The sequence below is a fragment of the Neovison vison genome, chromosome 11 (assembly GCF_020171115.1).
Source record: "Neovison vison isolate M4711 chromosome 11, ASM_NN_V1, whole genome shotgun sequence".
NCBI lineage: Eukaryota > Metazoa > Chordata > Mammalia > Carnivora > Mustelidae > Neogale > Neogale vison.
In genome coordinates this window covers 95,780,403-95,802,037 of record NC_058101.1, presented here as the reverse complement: position 1 = coordinate 95,802,037, position 21,635 = coordinate 95,780,403, and the positions used below count along the sequence as shown (strand labels likewise).

At 37.5% G+C, this 21,635-nt stretch overlaps 1 protein-coding gene across 5 annotated transcripts in view; it reads right to left on the bottom strand.

Moving 5' to 3' along the window:
• Window positions 1-7,328: 7,328 nt before the first annotated feature.
• Window positions 7,329-21,635, bottom strand: part of ARSJ (arylsulfatase family member J) — a 98,930-nt gene continuing 84,623 nt past the window's right edge. For 2 of the 5 annotated variants that reach the window (XM_044224156.1, XM_044224158.1), the window contains one exon: window positions 13,039-15,446. In XM_044224156.1, the coding sequence (XP_044080091.1) occupies window positions 14,042-15,446 (1,405 nt within the window). In that variant the 3' untranslated portion in view covers window positions 13,039-14,041. Of the gene's footprint in view, window positions 8,084-8,129; window positions 8,411-13,038; window positions 15,447-21,635 lie in introns of those variants that run through there. The other 3 variants (XR_006380858.1, XR_006380859.1, XR_006380857.1) reach the window with 3 other exon arrangements.

Genomic DNA, 21,635 nt, shown 5'->3' with positions numbered 1-21,635 from the left:
TTTTATAGAAAAATAAATACAAATAGCTGGTTGAAGAGAATGCAGTTTTCCTACAACTTTCTCATGGTTCTCGTCTTGGAAGCAAGAAGTAAATAAAAGATCTGAATTTAAGTGGTAAAATTCTCGTGTTCTCTGTAGAGGATATATAACCAGCAATGTGAAGCCTCTCACTACCTAGTTCTCTTCCACTTATTTATCAACACTGGTAGTCTGATCCAGAGAAAGGGGGTAAAAAAGAAATGGATGAAGTTAGTGATGTTTTTATAAAACAGGCATTCTCTCTCTTTTCACACACAGCTATAAGAAGTTCACTTATCAACACTGGTTTAATTATTGACTCCTGGAGGATTTTAAAAATGATACATGTGAGGTAAGACTTGAGAGAATGAATTTAACCTGGCTAATGGGACTCTATTACTCATTATTTATAAGTGACATATATGAGGTAAATGATACTTCAAGGTTCTCAAAGAGATATTAAATAATAATAACAACAATATTAATAATACATTTTTCTTTAGTATCTTTCCTAAGATAAAGAGATGTTAGTATATTTGAACAACAGTTGAAATCTATGTGTTTAAGTTCCTTCACTTCTCGAGGGTGAGATTAAAAAAACGGACTTTGGAAGTCAGATTTCAGAAATGTGTATTTTGTATGTAAATAATGTACATAATACTTTTTAGTGTGAGAGAAAAGACAAACCATGACAGGCAAAATGTTCAAAGATCTACTTGGCAGTATTTCATGAGCGTGTACAGCATCCAAATCAGCTAATGAAATGCTTCAGCTCAGTAACTGGCTTCCTACAAAGAAATTTTAAGATAAATGTCAAAGAGAAAGACACTTTAAAGGGCAAATAAATTATGGAGTAAATTAGCATTAATAACAAGTTATAAGGAAATTACAGCATTTTCATACTGACAACCCCCCCGCCAAGATTTACTTAAGAATTATAAATGAAACAGAATAACTCAGTAGGAAAAAATGGTCAAATGATGGTTAGAGGGAAAAGGAGGAATATAATGTGTTAATAACCTGAAGTTTATCATAACTATCCCTTTGTTTTGAATTGAAATAAATCAAATTTAGAGATTGAATTACGTACTTCATAAAACACTATTGTTTTGTAAATGTATCAGTCAACTTATTTAACACAATTTAGAATAATTCAAAATATATTTTACTAAAATTATCCTACAATAAGCATGAGTTAGGTAATTTGACAAGTACATAAATGCTGAATGTTAGTAGAATCTAACTTAAACTTTCTTGCTTGAACGGTTTAATGCAGTTTAATAGAATATGGTGAGACATTCTTTGTTCACAAGTATTTAAAATTAAATCTTACATCAATTTTATTTAGAAAAGATCAAATGTATAAAAATATTGACATGCAAACAGAAAATAACACAAATGCTATTAATTCACAATCCACAAAGTAGAGCCTTGTTTATTGTTTTATTGTGCTGGGTAATAATGTGAATCCATTAAAATTAATTAACATCCTGTCAGCATACATGCCTTTTTCCACCAGGAAATATAACAAGACAAATTTTTGAGCTACAAATACATTTCCTTATTTAATAGCCAATAACAGCTGTAATTACTTCTGAGAACCTTAATTCAAGCAAACATATGATTATAATTAAGCATACAAATATATTCACAATGGTATTTAAGAATCTGCTAATAGTAAATGAAGTTCATTTTTTTTTAGAGAGAGAGGGAAAGGCAGGTGAGGGGCAGAGGAAGAGGGAGAGAATTTTTATTTTATTTTATTTATTTGGTAGAGAGAGGGAGCATGAGTGGGGGTAGGGGCAGAGAGAGAGGGAGAAGCAGACTCCCTGCTGAGTAGGGAACCCAATGTGGGGCTTGATCCTGGAACCCTGAGATCATTGACCTGAGCCCAAGGTAGACACTTATCTGACTGAGCCACCCAGGTGCCCCAAGAGGGAATCTTAAGCAGGGGCATTCATATTTTCTCAGTAGAGTATCATATAATCAGAAAGCTATAAATGCATATAGGTATGGTTCTTTATTTCAAATTTACATTTGTTAGTACTTTTGATTAGAATTGAGTTTGAACTGTGATTATTAAAGATAAATCAGTTGTGAATGAAATGCATATACAGATAAAATTGCACTTACCATTTAATATGATTATTCACATTGCCCTAGTTTTATGATTTAATTTTAAAGGATTTGGATTTGAATAATTAAAAATAATAAAATTAGTTACAGCTTCAATCAGTGGAAAGAAACCTGTTAGCATGATACCTGGTGGCAGTCATCTCTAATGTAATGGGGGTGATATTTATTTAGTTCCCACTGATTTCTGCATGCTGGTTAACGTGGTAAAAACATAATTAAAATACTAGGTGACTCTTTTAGGCCTTTTTTGTTCTGTGTTCAATGTTAATTGTATACCACAGTGTGTAAAATATTCTGCTGGTTACCTATTAGTTATATCACCAGGTTTGGGCAAATATCTGGGAGTAGATACTGCTGTGTCATAGGGTAGGTACACGGTAGACATGCCTATTTTATACACCTATTATATATATGTATATATGATACACACACACACTCAGAGTAGACGTATATTATAGACTCTACATATACAATGAATTCTGGTAGTGGTGAGGTTGGTGTGAAGCATAACAAAAATAAAGTACACAAACCAAAAATGAGTCGCTTAGTAAATTTATAAAAAATGAATGTACTCCCATAAGCAGCACCGAGATAATTAATAGAAGCCCAAAGCTCCACTTGTGCCGATTCCCGCACACTCCTCTCCCTCTATGAAATATCGTTCCACAGTATGGATGTGATACTGTGATATAATGAGAAAGGTGTTTTCGTCTTCCTCCAAGCTTCTGAACGAAGTTCCTCAAACCATTATGTTTTCCAAAGTGATAAGAGCCGTAGGAACATTGTTATAATATCGATTCTTGTTCCTGGCTTCTGAAATAGTCCTAGAGCCATAAGGTGAAAAGAGCATCATTTTTTGTTCATAATAGGTTCCTTTCAACCACACCTAAATTTAAGTTAATATGTTAATGAGGTAACGTTTGGAAAGTCCCTAGGGATTAGGGCTCGTTGCCAGGGCACCAACATTATTAGTGGAACTTTCAGCCCCATCTCCTGACCTCTGGGGAGAAGTGAGGGACTCGAAGTTAGTTAATCACTAATGGCCAATGATTTAATCCACCATGTTTATGTAATAAAGCCTATATTTTAAAAAAAAAGCAAAAACAAAAAACCTAACCTAAGGGATTCAGAGAGCTTCTGAGATGCTGAACACATGAAGGTGTTTGGAGATATGGCACACCTGGGGAGAGCTTGCAAGCTTTGTGCTCTTCCCCACACTTTGTCCTATGTATCTTTCCTGTCAGTCTGTTCCTGAATTGTTTCCTTTTATAGTAAACCAATACTCTAGTAAGTAAACCCTTTTTCTGAGTTTTGTGAGCTAGTCTAATAAATGGTCAAACCTTAAGAGGGAGTCTTGGGAATTCCTGATTTATTGTTTGCCACCAGTCAGAAGTATGAGAGGCATAGACTTCTGATTGGAGTCAGAAGCAGGGAAAGGGCAGACTTGTTGGACTGAGCGCTTAACCTGTGGGGTCTGTGCTAACTCCAGGCAGTTTGTGTCAGAACTGAGTTAAATTGGAGGATACCTAGTTGGCGTCCACTAAGAATTGGGGTACTTCTTGGTGTGGAAAATCCCACATATGTGGTATCAGAAGTGTTGGTGAGAGTAGAAGAACAGAAGTGTTTTCTTTTTGTGAGTATACCATAATTTATTTATTCATTCTACTGTTGATGGACCCATTTGGGTGTTTTTCAGTGTTGACCTAGTATGATTCATGCTATATCCTTTTGTATGACTTCTGGTGAAAACACACACACACACACACACACACACACACACACATATGCATTCTCTTGGGTATATACCCAGGTGTGATATTTCTGGGTCATAGGGATATATATGTTCAACTTTCACTGATAGACCAAAGTTTCTAACACAGTTACACCAATTTACACACCCATGAACAATCTCACCAAGTTGTTCAAGATAATTGTCAACACTTGGTTTTGTCTTTTTCGTTTTAGCCTTTCTGGTGGGAGTGTAATGGTAGAGTATTATGACTTTAATTTGCATTTCCCTAATGCCTAAAGATTTTGAGCACATTTTCAAATATTTATTGGGCCATTTGGGTGTGTCATCTTTTGTGAGGGAACTTTATTTCTTTTTTCTTATTGATTTGTAGGAGTTCCTTATATAACCTGGAAACTGATCTTTTGTTAAGTTATAGTTGTTATAAATAATCTTCCCAATCTATGGCTTATATTTAAAAGCTTTATTGAGGAATAATTTACATACTACACAATTTGCCCATTGTAAGTGTGATGTAGGCAGGTCAGGTCCAAGGACGCAGAGGGGGTCTCACAGGACCAGCCAAAAGGGTCCTTGGCTTCTTGTAGTATAGAAATCGAACGGAAGCCAAGAGGACATGAGAGGAGAGTTTATTGAAGATATAGAGAGAGTGCAGATTCAGACCAATCGCCCAGGAGACTTGGAAAGAGAGAGACTGTCATCTTTGCTTAGTGTCTGGGGGTTTTATTGAGGATGGCCGTCTGGTGTACGTGTCCTCCCAAGCATCCAGGAACTAGTCAAAACAAGGACAAGTGCTCAGGTGCCCTCCATAACTCACTTAGCCCTGAAGCCAAGAGTCTTGGCATCAAGGTGTCTGGAGTCAGTGGTGACCTCATCCAGTTACTCCTTAGATGTCATCTATCACGCTGGAAGACTCCAAAGAAATCAGTAACTCCTTGACCTTCACGAGGAGGACATACATTAAGGCATGTGTAAGGTAGAGGTGTAGGCCCTTGTAAGAACAGGGGCAGCAAAAAAGCAGTCCTTCATGGGGTCCCTTCAATTTCCTACCTCAAGTGTACAGTTCAGTAATTTTTAGTACAGTGTGCAGTTGTGAAATCATTTCCGCAATTCAGGTTTTTATTAACATTGTTTTAAATTTAATTTTTTTAATTATGATAGACATTTACTTAAAGTGGTACGTTTGCAGCCCAAATAGTTCTCAGTTGTACACTTCAGATTTACCCAACTTCTTAAAAATATCTGAGGGCATGGATTTTCGCTCCATGATTTCTCCTTGCCCATTCTTCTCTCTGTTCTGTTTCCCAAAGAACTTCTTTCGGATGGGGTTCAAGGTAGAATTTACCCTCCTCGTATTGCGTCCACTGCTCATTAGGCAAAATCTGTTTCCTCCTGGTCAGATCCCGTGCTCTCTCAGCATGAAACACCCTGTGGTGTTACAGGTTCTCAGGAAACCTCATGGGCTCCATCACGTCATCATTCTCACATACTGTATCATCTCACACTAACACTAGTTTCTTGAGCTGCAGCACTGTGATACCATTTCTGAATATCCTCCAGCTCCCCACTTAATGCTGCAACAGCAGGCCATTCACCATTTTGATCCTGAGACCCCATGGTTCAGTCTTAAAATTCTTCCCTCATCCCAGAAGGTTTTCTCCTACCTGTTTACTGTCAATCCTGCTCCAACATTCAGCCACAGGCACCCACTGATCTATGTCAAGAAGTGGATATTTTCATGGTTCTGCAGAGTTGGGACTTTCAGAGAAAACATTACTGGCACCTGGGTGAAAGGACAAGCCTTGGAAGTTAAATGGTGCAGGTAAATGGTTAGGTAGACCTTGAACCATCTACTCTCATTCAAAGGGTCATGAAACTTACCTCCTCCACAGCCAAATGCTTTGCATTCTGTGGCGCAGACTTCCTCCTCTCTTCTTGAGAGAATTCATTTACATTCCAAAGGATTGTGAAAGCCTGCAGAGCAGAAATTTCTCTTTTTTTTCTCAGGAGGGTAGGGGGAAGGTATCCTGCTCCTATATAAAACCACAATTCCTAATCTCTGGGTTCCTTTCTTGTGATAAAATTCCTGGACATGGAGTCCTAACCATGGGCTGTTATGAGGTCACCTCTGGGAAACTGACGATGTCATCACGGGTAAATAATAATAATGACTCTGATCTCTAACCCAGCAAGGTCAGGGTTTCTTTCAGGATAACTATGAAGAAATATAAATAGTAAAAAGGTATCGGTTTTGCTGAGAAGGATGGGAACCTTTTTGAAACCTGTTTTGCTGGAAGAGACACAGGAGAATCTCATAGGCTGACTAACAGGATTTGAAAGATGTCAACAGAAACTAGAAACTGCCATGTTGAAAGGATGGCTGAGGACCAGGAGGTAGGATTGGAACAGGCACCCAAATAGTGCTTTTGGTTTTTGTTTTCTCTTCCAGGCAAAGGAAGAAAAGGCTCAGGAATTCTCCAAATTGGGCTGTGGGTAGGTAGACAAGGTTAGAAGTCTGCATTGCTTTCTCCTCCAGGCTAGATGAGAAAGCACAGGAATTCCTAAAGATGGGCTTTGGGTAGACCCAAAGCAGAGAAAATACTTTGTTTATTGCTGTCTCCTGCAGACAGGAGATGAAAGAGTTAATTAGTTACCAAAAGTGAAGTAAGGCTTTAGGCATTGCAGTGTAAGGACCTATTTTATATTTCTATTTTAGCCAAAGGCTTCCATTGAAGTTAAGCAATAACTTTGTTGTTTAACCCTTAAACTGTCCCTGCTCCCCTTTCCCCAGGGGACTTAAAAACAAGTCCCAGAAAACCAGCTCCAGGTGTGGAGGCCAAGAAAAACAAGGCTGTACCCACCTCGAGTCTAGTCCTGACATAAGTACAGCCATCTTGGCAAAGCAAAAGCGGGCACCTTGCACTGTAAGAGTGGGTTAGCATAAGAACGGCCATCCTGAAGGCCGGGAAGCCATTTTACTGAGCGTCCCTAACCAGCCCACTTGGCGCACGTAACTTGAGATAAGAGAAAGTAGCTAAAACCTAAAAAACAACTTAATCATATACCTCCAGGGCAGTTAGGCGATGGCGCCACAGGGACCAAATGTTAAAGAAAAACAAATAGTTAACTTGCAGAGATCACAATCCTGCAAGACAGGAATCTCCCTTGGTTTGCAAATGTGCTGGTGATTTACAACAAAAAGGGCTATCTCTTCAATGGCCCGATTTCCAGAGACAAATGTCTCAGTTCCTCAAGGCCTAAGGTCACCCTCCCCACCATAAAACGAAGGGAGACTGAGGCAGAAGGAAATGTAAATAAAGTTAAATTTCTTCTAAACCTAAATCTCTCTTAACCGCCAGGATGGCGCCAGGGCGATACTGGGGTGGCAAAAGGTTAAACAAAGTTAAACTGTCAAAGTGGGGCGCAAGATATGTATGTAGCTATGGGAAAGTGCCTTGGAAATGCTATATAAACTCTTGGCTTTGAGTGCTCAGGGTCCTTGTTGAAACCTGCTGTGCGGGGGGGATACTTGGACCCCAACTAGTTGGAAAAAAAACCTCGCTGTGTGACTTGCATTATTGAGAGTGTTCTCTGTCTAATTGAGGGGTGGTCGACTCCGTACCCTAACAGCAGCTGCTAAGCTGCTCAAACCTGAAGGGAGATGTATCTCACCTTATTCCTGTGGAAACACTTCTTCTTCCTCCCCCCAGCTCCCCTTCTAACATGATCTCTGCTGCTAAAGGTTTAAGTGTGGGGCTTAGGACGTCCTGTCACCGGTGGGGATGAGGGTAGCTCTACACACTTATCTCTTTATGGGAAATTTAAAAGGGGAGGAATCTGTTGGATTCCATAATCTGTTGGACACAGGTGTCTTTGTGCCTAGTTCTGTGGCAGGAAGTGGTGTGGGACTCAGGGATGGATAATGAAGGTACTAAAAATGTAAAATATGGAGCCATAGAGGACAGAAAGAAACAGCCCAACCATAGTTCAGATGCTAGGAAGTACACAGGCATGGAGCCAAAGAAAAAAAAAACAGGGAAAAACCTCTCCACTTATTCACTTACCTAGTCTGACTGTCACTGCAGCCACTTCTCCCAGCTGGGAAATAATAGCTTATCTTAGCAACTGTCACTGTAATCTTTGAAAGGCTAAGTTAACTCTTAGGTCTTTGAGCAAAACCTGAAGACAAGAAAGACAAGTTTAATAAAAAGACTGTATATTTTATTTTTACATGTACCTGAGCATCTTCACTAGAAAATGAAGACACAAAGAAGTAGCTAGAGGTGAACTCTATGTATTAGGTTAGACAAAGGGTAGCAAATTGTGACAATATGACAAAACAAAGGGGTTTGGGGTAGGGTAGTTAAGTGTGGAAAAGTGACTAGAGAGATGAAGATCAGTTGAACAAGTTTGTAGAGATTTCTCTCAGTACCCTTCTCTGGTGACAAGCATGTCTTCTTTCCTCTTGAATAGGGAGGGCACTTTTCACGGGAGTTTTATCTCCTCCTTCCAGAAAAAAAGAAAGGTCAGAAGTCCCTTTTTGCATCTGACATTTTTAACTTACCTTTAACTCACTCAAAGTAACCAATATGCCGAGGCAGCATATTTTGGGGTGATAGACTCTGAACCTTATATTTTGTTGCTAAATTAAGTGTGACTGCAAAGTAGAGATAATGTGGATGCTATATGCTTGTAATTCCCTATGTCCCAGGTGCTAGAGGGCATTGATACGCCAATCACAAAAAGCTACAAATAGAGAAATGTTAGTGGGGCATGTAGAATGCATCTTCATGACTGATGAATTATGCTTTTTTTTTTTTTTTTTTCTGAAAAAGAGCCTCTGGAAGGTCTGGTGATGGTGACATGAGAAAATACAATTTCAGATGCTACATAAAAATCAACGTTTTGTTTTTGTTAACCTTAGTTATAAAAATTTTTTTTCTCATAGTTGTTTATGATTTAGAAGTTCAGTTGAAAGTATCCACCAGGCATTCACAACCCTCAAGGCTGAAGGAACATTAATTCTTTAAAGTATGGTTTCCAGAGAGATTAATATGTCCTCTTGAAAATTGTTTTTGGATTTTTATTCTGAAAGACAAATTTTACTTGATTCATAAGATGCTCCTCACTTAAAATTTTCAGCTAGAGAATTTCTGCAGAGTGACTATGAGGCATTTCTCATGAGCCTATGTTGTGTTCTTGCTCCTTTGTGGTTGTAGGGATTAATTTTACACAAAATTGCATAAGCTAACCAACCAAGAATATAAGATTGTAGATAAATTTGAGAGAAAGGAAATTTCTGTCAAGTCATAGATATAAAATGGAAGGTTAAGTAATGTGACTGCCTAACTCACAAGGACATTTTGGTGTCCTGGGTTTAATAATGCCATAGCTAGCCAATAAGTCAACAGACTTCATAGAGATACTACAGCCAGCTTAGGGAAAAACCTATCTTCCAAGAAGAATTCTGCTCTGCCAGATTGGAGAGATTCGTAACAGAACACCCAAGGATAGGAGTAATAGTCCATGTGGCTTCAAAATTCTGTGAAGACATAGAGGTTTATTTGCTATTTATGTTTTTTTCCTTCTATCACTTGCTACAAAAAATTATTCCCAATAAAAGCCCCCACCTCTCCTTTCTGGAAACTCTCATTTCAGCTAATGCATTCTGTGATATTCAGCGTAGTGTTAGAATAATAGTATTCTGCCCTGTTAGGTAATAAAGATTATATAGATAAAATTGGCTCTCAATTTTGTGTGACTTTTGCTTGGCTTTTGCTATAACACTCTTTTTACAACATACATTATCAGAGTTACTTTTTTTATAGTGCTAGAAATGTCTGTATTTCACATTATTGCTATTATTATGAGGGAAAGTATTAGGGATGATGAGTTCTATTTTCAAAAGTGAAATCCCTATATAAGAAGTGGAAAGCAAAAAAAAAAAATGGAAACTGAAGCAAATATAGCTGAACATATGGATATATGTGATTATTCATTCAAAATTATATATTGAATGCTGACTTTGAGGCAGGTGTTGCTTTATATACTGGTGATACAGATGTAAACAGAGCAGACATAAACCACTTTTAAGAAGCTTATACCCTAGGGGTACTTTGGTGGCTCAGTGGGTTAAAAACCTCTGCCTTCAGCTCAGGTCATGATCCTGGGGTCCTGGGATCGAGCCCCACATCGGGCTCTCTGCTCAGAGCCTGCTTCCCCTTCTCTCTCTCTGCCTGCCTCTCTGTCTACTTTTAATCTCTGTCTGTCAAATAAATAAATAAAATCTTTAAAAAAAAGAAGCTTGTACTCTAGAGGGAAGAGTCAGAGAATAAAAAAATATGTAAGTAAAACATGAAATATATTAAAGGGTAAGAAGTGCTGCAGAGAGAAATCAATTAGGGAAGAAGTGTGGGGAGATGAGGCGGTTCGATTATTCAGTTCGTGTATGTCTCCCAGGAGAATGTACAAGACCTGAAGGCAGGAACTTCGTCTGATGATACTTGTCACTAGACCCTAGCAGATACAATTGCATATGGCACTTCAAAAACGTTGAATGAACAGGTGGATAAAGTTGGCGGTGAATGAATCCTCCCCTTTTCCTGATCTACTTTTTCCTTTTCATATTGCTTTATATAGTACCTGTATACAGTGGTCCCAAGACCTCCACGAGATGCCTGAAACTGCGGGTAATACCTAACCCACAGGGTTAGCTATATATATATTACATATATACTATGTTTTTTCTTATACATACATAGCTGTGATGTGGCTTAATCTATAAATTAAGTACATTAAGAGATTAACAACAATAACTAATAAAAAATAATAATTATAACAACATGCTGTAATAAAAGTTGCTCGAATGTGGTCTCTCTCTCTCTCAAATATCTTATTGTACTGAACTCAGCCTTCTTGTGATGATGTGAGATGAAAAAAAATCCCAAAGTGTTGAAATGAAGCGAGGTGAATGACAGGCTTAGGGATGGCTACTATTGACCTTAGATACAGAAAAAGGAGGATCATCTACTTCAGGGCTACAGTGGACTTAGAGTAACTGAAACCACGGAGAGCAAAACTGTGCCTAAGGTGGGGGACTATGTATATAATTTGCTTATTACTTATGTTCATTATTTGTTGTTTGCCTAACTTGGCAAGAGCACAAAGGTAAACATTTTTAATCCATTTGTTCATTGATCCGTCCTAAGCACCTAGAATTTTATCTGACAGATAGTAGGATTTAATAAATATTTGTTGAATGAATGTATAAATTTATGAAGTAATTTTCCCTAAGAGGGAACAATGGATTTATTAGCTTATCACATAGAATTTTGTGTGCTGCTTTTGGCAAGCCAGCTTATTTCTACCAGCATATTCTTTTTTTTTTTTTCAAGATTTTATTTATTTATTTGACAGAGAGAGATCACAAGTAGAGAGGCAAGCAGAGAGAGAGAGGGAAGCAGGCTCCCTGCTGAGCAGAGAGCCTGATGCGGGACTCGATTCCAGGACCCTGAGATCATGACCTGAGCCAAAGGCAGAGGCTTAACCCACTGAGCCACCCAGGCGCCCTCTACCAGCATATTCTGGTGGCTACTGACAAATTCACGATTTGGGTGCTCAAGAATCCTATGAATAAAATGCTTAAGAAGCTAATCCTGATGCCAAATTCATGGACCTTGGAGTAGCAAATGCTAAAGTGTATTTACTGTATACTTACTTATTCAACTATCAGTGGCACAGTGTTTTCTCTATCCTTAAGATTTTCAAAAACGGCCCAGTCAAGCAAACTAACAGTCACTCAATTTTTGAAAAGTGAGGTTAGATTATGTAACTATAGATGAAATAACTCCTTTGGTAGACTTGGCAGACCTGGGGTGGTTGTTTTCACTGGAAAGGTACCAAAAGTGTTTGCTGCCTTGCTATTTGTTGCTTTTTTATTTGAATTAACTGTTTTATATCCTTTCTCACCCAAGACACATAGCTATATCCACAAACTGCTTTCTGACAAAACTAGTGGAAAACTCATTTTTCAGTCCAGGACTTTCTTTCAGTCTCCTAGTAAAAGGATGAGAGGTTTTAAAGAATTGCAGTTTACACTTGAAAGAGCCACAGACAGCTCTGGAAATGCAGCCTGAGAATCACAGTTCAGGAAAATGACACCCGAGACTAAATGCCCAGTATTAACACAGTTTTAATGATTAGGATGTGAAACTCAACTGTATAGTATTTTCCTTCCTGGATATCTTGAAATACCTAGAGATTTGCTGACAGTATTTTGAAAATATTTTTGTTCAATATTTTTACAGGATAATTATATTAGACTTTCGTTTCCTAAGGGTAAGACAGACTTTAAAAAAAAAGATTTTATTTATTTATTTGAGAAAGAGAGAGAGAGAGTGTGTGCCCAGCACCTGAGTGGGGGTGAGGGGCAGAAGCATGCTGAGTCCCTGCTGAGCAGGGAGCCCAGGATCATGACCTGAGCCAAAGGCAGCTGCTTAACCAACTGAGCTATCCAGGTACCCTGCAAGACAGACTTCTCTTAAATCACAGTCTACCTAGCATCATGTGCAGGTGGCAGGTATTCTTACAAATAGCTAATAACATCTGTGAAGCCATTTCCAGATAGAAGACTGTGAGCTAATTTATTCCCATTGAAAAAAGATATGGAAGGGGATGCCTGGGTGGCTCAGTCGGTTAAGCATCTGCCTTTGGCTCAGGTCATGATCTCAGGGTTCTGGGATCGAGTTCCGGACTGGGCTCCTGGCTCAGTGTGGAGTCTGCTTCTCCCTCTGTCTGCAGCTCCCCATGCTTGTGTGCTCTCTCTCTCTCTGACAAATAAATAAATAAAATCTTTTTAAAAAAAGTTGTGGTCATTAATAGAGAGCTTAAAATCACATCCCACCATATCTACTTTATGTAAGAGGAGGATCATTATAAATGTTATAGATTAACAAAAATAATATTTTTGTCTCTGAAATAGCCAAGTAGAAACACCTCTTATTTGCAAAATCTGTATTATTTACTATGGTTGTTAGAAAATGATAGCTTCAATTGCGTTTTTGTAAAGTTTTTTCTTGTTGATGAATAATATAATTTTGTCTAGAAATTGGATCAGGAAAACCACACTAAATTTGTTAGTGCTGTGAAATAAATCATTTAATAATAAAGACACATAAATAAAATGTTTATGATAGAAACAATAAAGGTGTCTCTCAACCCCATACAACACTGAATTTCCAAGTAATTTGTAAGGAATATATTCATCTTTTTACATTCAAAATAATGGTTGAACAATGATGATTATCAGTTTTTCTGACTAATTTTCTTTTTCTATTCTATGAATTCACACAGTATTACAGTAATTTATAGTATTACAGTGCTTGGTAATCTTAAAGACATGAAATAAACGTCTAACAGTATATAGAAAATAAAAATAAAATAAAAGTCATTTGTATAACTTTAATAAGAAAACAATATTTTTTTCTGTAAAATAAATTATGTACTTTATGTTGAAATGTCATTCTGTTAAAGTGTTTAGAAAATAGTTACATTCACGTTTTGGCGGTGTGCTCAAACATTCTTATTTGCCATTCCCTCATGCGTGATAAAATGAGGTGCAAGCTGTTTACACGGGAGGAAACAGCTTATTTTCACAGGAAAGGAAATGATATATGAAATGGAATTAATTTAGAAAAACCAAGTATCCTAAGATAGAGATACAATAATTCACTAAGAAAATATAGTTTTCAAGGCCTTTTGAGGCGAGGCAACCTCAAAACTACTCAAAAGTAGTTTTCATCATGCTACCCTGTAACTTCCATCAAATTAACATACTCACTGATTGCAGTTGAAAGCAAGGGTTTGGTCCCTTGACTGAAGCACAACAGCTGAAATCCTTAATGAGCACTTTCATAAAGGAGCAAAAGGAATAAACGTCTCTATCCAACCTCCAAGTGTGGCTTGCAATGGTAGCACCTTTGGCAGCAAATAGACCTGTTTTCCTTGTGACCATGACATGAAAATAAGTCTGGTGCTAATGGCAGTGATATTATTGAGCCAGATTTGCTGGTTTACCTAGAAAACAGCTAAAAGACTAAGACTGACTTAAGTTTAACCAATTTTGGAAAAAATGTGTACTTATCCACGATAATGGCAAACACCTGAATGGCAATTTGGAAATGAACCTGCTTTCTGCTGTTTCTTCTTTGTCTTGCTTTTCTTCTGCTTTTTCTCAGCCTTCTTTTTGCTTGGCTTCTTTTTCTTGTATTCCTCTTTATACCACGGTCCCCAGACTCCTCCATTGAGCCGAGGGTTACTTCTGGGGTCTTTGGGGGGGTACCTGACAGGCACTGCGGTTTTGTTGAATTGTGACAGTCTCCGTAGGAGCTGCTTCACGATTCCGGGATACCTGTGAGACAGGTCCACTCTCTCATATGGGTCAGCTGTGATGTTGAAGAGCCATACGCTTTTGCCAGTCGACAAGGTAATTCGTTCGTTATGCCACCGGTTGGGCCCCAGGTTGCTGAAAGATTGAGGGGGAACCCAGTCACTGTAGCCAGGGTTTCCTGTAAGCAGTTTCCAGTGCTGCACCCTGATGGCCGACTGGATGGCGGTGTTCCAGATCCCGTAGCCTGCTGCCCAGGAGCCATTTTTCGCTTTGGTATAAATGGGGTCAATGTTATGCAAAATATCAACCCGGGGCGAACGAAGGCCTTCACTTATGGTTTCCCAGACATCATAGCCATCCAGTTGAATGTCCTCATCAATTTGTCCTTCAGCCAGTGAAATCAGAGTGGGGTACCAGTCAGTGATGTGCACAAGCTCCTTACACACTGTTCCCTTGTTTTTCAGAAGTGGACTATGCACAAAGCCAACAGCCCGAATGCCCCCTTCCCAGTATGTGCCTTTGCTACCTCTGAGAGGCCAGTTACTTCCTCCTGCTGTGGGCTGACCGCCATTATCTGAAGAGTATACGATAATGCTGTTGTTATAGAAACCGTATGTCTTCAGAGCCAGGGTCACATTGTTGATTGCTTCATCTAAGCAGGAAAGCATGGCAGCATACCTCCGCCTATTTATGTTGATAATGGATCTATAGTGTTCAAAATACCTTCCAGGGGCTTGCAGTGGTGAGTGAACAGCTTGGTAGGCAATATATAAAAATATAGGCTTTCTGGGGTCATGGGAAGCCAAGATTTGCTGAACTCTTTGAGTGTACATCTGTGTGGAGTAGATGCCATTGTCATAGTCCCAGGCAGCATTGTCATTTTCATACAAGTCATAGCCACACATTCCAGGACTGTCACATTTGTAGTGTGTGTAGTAATCACCACTTCCCAAGAGGGAACCAAAAAAGGTATCAAATCCTCTCTTGGTGGGCATACATTCTTTTCTATAAAAACCCAAGTGCCATTTTCCAACCATATGTGTTGAATAGCCAACCTCCTTCAGCTTCTGAGGTAGGGTTGCATTGTCCAGAGGTAAACAGTTGGGTTGGGTAGGTCTTATGATAGAATGTTGAAGTCCGGTGTGTATCTGATACCTTGACAAGAGTAAAAATTTTGTCAGTGCACGATAAAAGAGATATTACAATCATTCTTAAGCAATGTTTCTGTGAAGAGAAACTTTACCTCAAGTAAAATATGACCAGTTCAGCATTTATATGGCTGACTCAGAAGTCTTATCCTAATTAGCTTCATATTTAACATTTGAAATACATTTGACTCTAAATCAGTGCTTTTGAAACTAAGATTCCACCACTTATCTCAAAGCACTTTTGTTTTGTTTTGTTTTGAGAGAGAGTGTGAGTGGGACAGGGGAGGGGCAGAAGGAGAATCTTGAACCTGGAGCACGGAGCTCTACATAGGGCTCAATCTCATGACCCAGATCATAACCTAAGCCAAAATCAAGAGCTGGATGCTTAACCAATTGAGCCACCCAGGCACCCTTATCTCAAGTGTTTTTAAAGTTCTTCTAATGGAATTAATCTGAATAAACTTTAAACTCTTAATTAATTATATGACATAGAAAGCGAATGTGATGAGGGAAAGGATACAAATGTTAGAGGAGTATTATTAGTTTTTAGTCTGGGGATCTCACATTAGCTCCCGAATCATTTCCTGAGATCTATTTCAAGCTAATTCTGAAGCACTAAAAATACAAGCAAAAATTATATAAAAGTCTGCTGTTTGATTGTCAAAATATATTTTATAATTAGTCCCCAACCTGTTAGATCTCTGTAAAGAAAAAGGGAATTTTTCTGGTTCACAGTACATTATTCTGAAAAAACATTTTAGGGTAAGGGTTTTAGCTAATGCTAAAGAAGGATTAATTTTCCCCCAAAACAGAAGGAAAAGAGTCTTTTCATATTTTTTCCAGTGTCTCAATTTAAGAAAAAATTAGATTTACTTATAGTCTAAGAAAATAAGGCAACACCTTCTATACGTTAAAATGAAATGAATGTTAGTTTCCAGAATTGTTCTTGTCCCAAGGATATTTTGCCAAGGACTTTTGCTCAGAGAAGGGTTATCATCACATAAGTGTATGAATTTTCATTTGGGTCAAGATGTGCCTATTAGTTTACAACATTTAAAAGCAATTGATTCTATAGTCATTATATAAGTTCAAAAGGACTTTTAAAGTAGAAAATACAGAAATTCTGAGAAAATGAAGATTGCAGAAGGTTTTAAGGTAGATGTAAAAATATTCTTGGAATCGGGTTACAAAGAGTAATATTGAGATCAAAATTAAAAATTTAAAAAACTGATTGAACCTGAAAGGTCATCATGTCATACATACCTTGGGTGAATAGTGCAATTTATTTAAATTTTCAAATGATGGGATAATGTAACTGTGAATTCTTTTGAAATATCAATCGCAGTAACATTGATGGTTTGGTAGGCCCCATAGGGAAATGTGATCACTAATCCAAAGCAGCATTCCACATGGACTTGTCTACTCTGCTAATCATTAAGCTGTCAAAGTTTCACAATGATCACAATTGTGCTTTAAAATATAAAAACTCTCAAAGAAATAAGCATTTCACAAGCATTATTTAACACCAAATTCAGAAAATATTGTTATTATCCTTGATAATTTTTGATGATCCAGTTCAGGATCCAAAACATTTACTTGTGAAACCATCGATTTTGTATGAGTACATGACAAATTGTAACATCTATCAGTGTAAGAGCTGAGTAAATTTAAAAATGGAAAAATCTGTATGGGTAAGAATTTTAATGAATTATGAACTAAATAATTCTATGCGGAAAATGTACTTGGTGAGAGTATCTATTCAATTCATTGAATGGCTGACCAATGCGTTTTTAATCAAACTGGGCATTTTCTCAGCTAGTACTAAAAGCAAAAGTAATTGAGCCTTTTGAAAAGCATGAAATACAGAAAACGCTCATATAAAAAAGAGTAGGAAAGAAGAGATCTGCTTCTTTCAGGAGAGGGTACAGTGTTAGCAGATAAATAAGAGACATCAGAACTATTAACTGTATGGTTTTCACAACCTAGAATAGTCTTCATATTGGAAAATTTAGAACCAACAACATTAAGGTTTGGCAGCAGCTCATAAACAGAAGAGAACTTTTCAGTACAGACTCATTAAATGGATTCAAGACTTTGGGGCCAAACTGGTGGAGTTTGGGGTAGAATTTGGGTCATGGGTTAATTAATGGTAGAGTTTGGGGGTCAGACAGACCTGGGATTGAATTTGCTCCACTGCTTATTAGCTGTGTGACTTTGGGCAGTACTTAACCCCTCTGATCCTCAGTTTCCTCATCTGTAAAATAGGGATAATAATACATATTGGGTTGTTGTAACATTGAAAGAGAACATAAAATCTGATAAGGAGAGTACATCAATAGATGACAGGTTTTGCTATTATTACCTCCAAGTTCTGAGTCATATGTTCCTTACATATTTGTACAAAGTTTTATTATTTATAGGCATTCTTTCACATGCATTATTATGTTTAGTTCTCACTGTAACAGTGAGAAGTAGGACACTTTTATGTTAATTTTATAGATAGAATAGAGATATAGAGATGACCCCCAACTCCTCCAGCCTGCCCCACCAACCTGTGAAATTGATTCCTGAATGACAGGAGTTAAATCTGATTCTCATTCTTTTTAAGAATTAAAATCAGTACTTTTTGGATGCCTGGGTGGTTCAGTTAGTTGAACATCTGCCTTGGGCTTGGGTCATAATCCTGGGGTCCAGGGATCAAGTTCCACATCAGGCTCCTTGCTCAGCAGGGAGCCTGCTTCTCCCTCTGCCTGCCTCTCCCCCTGCTTTTGCTCTCTCTCTCTGTCTGTCTATGACAAATAAATAACTAAAATCTTAAAAAAAGTAAAATGAGTACTTTTCGAAAAATCAAAGAGCAGGGGAAAAAATGTCATCAGTTTTGAGAAGCAAATCTGTTCTAACTTTCTAATTAAAGAAAGGAAGGATTTTTGTAAATCAAATAGTGAGGTTTATATTGATCCCAGAGAAATTTGAGAACAATTTTTGAGTAGATGATTTGTGAGTATTTCAAAAAGCTAAATTAGCTTCATTTTCTTCTCTATGTTACTTTATTTAGTTAATTTAAAAAATTTTAAGCTCCATTTTCTTTTTAAAAAAATATCAGCATTAGGTAAACAGTTTAGGAAAATGATGGGCATTTCAAAAATCTGATCATTTTCTTATAAAATAATGAAAAAAAACCCATATGGTAACATTGTATATTCACCAAAAGAATGATAATGTTATACTTTAATACCAATTAAGGCATACAGATAATTTTCATTTACATGATTTCTCTGGCTTGTACAAGTCTGTGGATGAGGCAGGAGTGTTCCATTTATTATTTTCATCTAATAACAACAAAAGCAAAAAACACTGAAACTCAGAGTAATTTAGTGGTTTGTCAAGTTTTACAGCTATAAGCCTTGAAAAAAAAATCTGGAATCCAGATTTTGGGCTTTAAAGGCTTTTCCATGAATACTCACAGATTATTGAACAGTTAGACCCATTTAAAATTTGGGTTAGTTTATTTTCATTTATTCATTTGCTCAATTAAGCAGTATACTGAGGTGGGTATTATGGAGGGCACATATTGCATGGAGCACTGGGTGTGGTACATAAACAATGAATTCTCAAACACTGAAAAGAAATAAAATAAATTTTAAAAATTTATTTAAAAATTTTAAAAAATGTTTGCCAGGGACAAAGTTGTTGTTTATTTTTGTCCACCACCTCCTGGTACCCAAAGCTTTGATATCCTTAAGTGAGCTCTAAGTCAAGATCAGTAATGGCAGTGACTTTTATGTATGAGTTCTCTGAACCTTGGGATCAGGTTGGGATGGAGTCAGTGCTTTTAGTCATGGAGAAGAGCACTGAATGTTAGCAAATTATTTTCTTTCAAGGATAGGGTGCCTGGGTGGCTCAGTGGGTTAAGCCTCTACCTTCGGCTCAGGTCATGATCTCCAGTCTTGGGATCAAGCCCCACATCAGGCTCTCTGCTCAGCAGGGAGCCTGCTTTTCCCTTCTCTCTCTGCCTGCCTCTCTGCCTACTTATGATCTCTCTCTGTCAAATAAATGAATAAATAAATCTTAAAAAAAAAAAAAAAAGAAGAAGGAGATGGTTGAAATCCAGGGAAGAATCTTTGGCTTGATAGTGACTTTAACTAGGCAGCAGCAACTAGCTTGATGATCAATAATTCTTCAAAATACAAAATAATGTATTGATCTATATAATAGGAGGAAGAGTTGATATTATAAGTGGCCTAATCAAGACTCAAAGTAATAAAAATGGCCTGAAATGTCAAAACAAAGAAAGTGAAATATAGATCAAAAATTAAGGAGGTGCTCAAAGAGTGAAGGGAATACATCAAAAAGATGTAGAAGCCTGAATGAAGGGGATCTCACTGGCCGAATATGGGACAATGTGAGTATCAAAATAAATAGAGATAGTAAAAAATTTTACCCACTGAATAAAATAGGGAAACCCTGAGTCCATACTATTATAAATAAATTGGCAAATAATAAAAATTTGCTATGGAATAGGATAATGGTATAGTCTCACAATACCTCCCACAAGACATGTGATAAGAGAGTAACTGTGCAGAGATGCCTGCATGGCTTCGTCAGTTAAGCATATGCCTTCGGCTCAGGTCATGATCCCAAGGTCCTGGGATCGAGTCCCACATCGGGCTCCTTGTTCAGTGGGGAGATGGCTTCTCTCTCTGTCTGCTGCTCCCTCTGCTTGTACTCTCTTTCTCTGACAAGTAGATAAATAAAATCTTTAAAAGAGTAACTGTAAAGTGAAAGCACCTGATAAGCACCATATTAATCTAGTGATCAAAGTTAATATCACCAATAACTGGGAACAACTGTCATGTGCCTGCCGATAGGATGCAATGAGAAGAACACAATGTGGTGTGCCAGCCCAAGATGCAGAACCTGAATCGATGTGCATAACCTGAGAAGACAAGAGGCAAACCCGAATTGAAGGATATTCTACAAAATAACTGGTCTAAAATATTCAGAAGTGTCAAGGTAATGTAAATCAAAGAAGGAATGATTAACTTTTTCAGTTCAAAGAAGAATAAGGAAACATGACAAATAAGTATAACATGTGATTCTGAATTGGATAGTTATGATAAAGGACATACTTTGAAAACTGGCAAAATTTAAGTAGGGTCTAAGGATTAAATGGGATTAACAATGTTAATTTCCTGGTTTTCGTAGTCTCGGGACCCAGCATAGAAAGAAATTTTGTTTGTAGGGAATATAAACAAAAGTATTAGAGATGATGGGGCATCAGGTTGGCAGTGAACTCTCAAAAGGTCCAGGAAAAAATGTTATTTGTTTTGTACATGTATGGTACTTGACTTTCTCTGGAATATGAGATTGTTTCAAATTTTTTTTAAAAAAGTGTAAGAAAATCTAATTGGGAATAAATGGAAGGCACTGCGTGGTAAAAAGCAATGATTTACATGTTTCTTATGGATCTGGGAAGTTGGATATATAAGACTATGAATTTGAAAAAAAAACAAAACAGAAGAGCTAAAATGCTAATAATATCTTACATTATATAAGGGCAGTGTGCAAATTCTAAGAAGTAATAATCCTACTCTCTGCTAATCAGAATATATCTGGAATAGAGTACTCAATATTTAAACATGGTCCCCCAAATAAATGTACACTTATTTATTTATAAATGGCACACATGCACTACTGTACTAATTTATGAACATTATAAGGATATACAAAACAGAAATGAAAAAGAATGGGATAAAAATAAATATAAATAGAATTTCTGGTATTTGTTCTTGTATCCTAACGAACGATCCTGCATTGCCCTGCGGTGTATGTATTCCAGTATGGAGAGAGCTGGTACAGAAAGTTGACTGTGAAGAAATAACAACTGAAACACAGGGATTAATGAGGCTATTACAGTAGTGTAGGTCAAAGGGGTGGCTTGGACTACCACCTAGTGGCAGTAAAAATGGAAGTAAGTGGATAAATCAGATGTAAAATTTGAATTTAGAACTGATAGGACAAAATCAGTGAAGGGAGTGTAGTGGGAAAGGAAAAGGAAAAAATCAAGGACTTCTGAATTTGTGGCTTTCATATTTTGGTGAACAGTGGATGGACCAGCTGACCTCTGTTCTGTTCCAGAGTATACAACTCCGACCAATGGATAACATTACAAAATGGTACATGGCAAGACGACAAC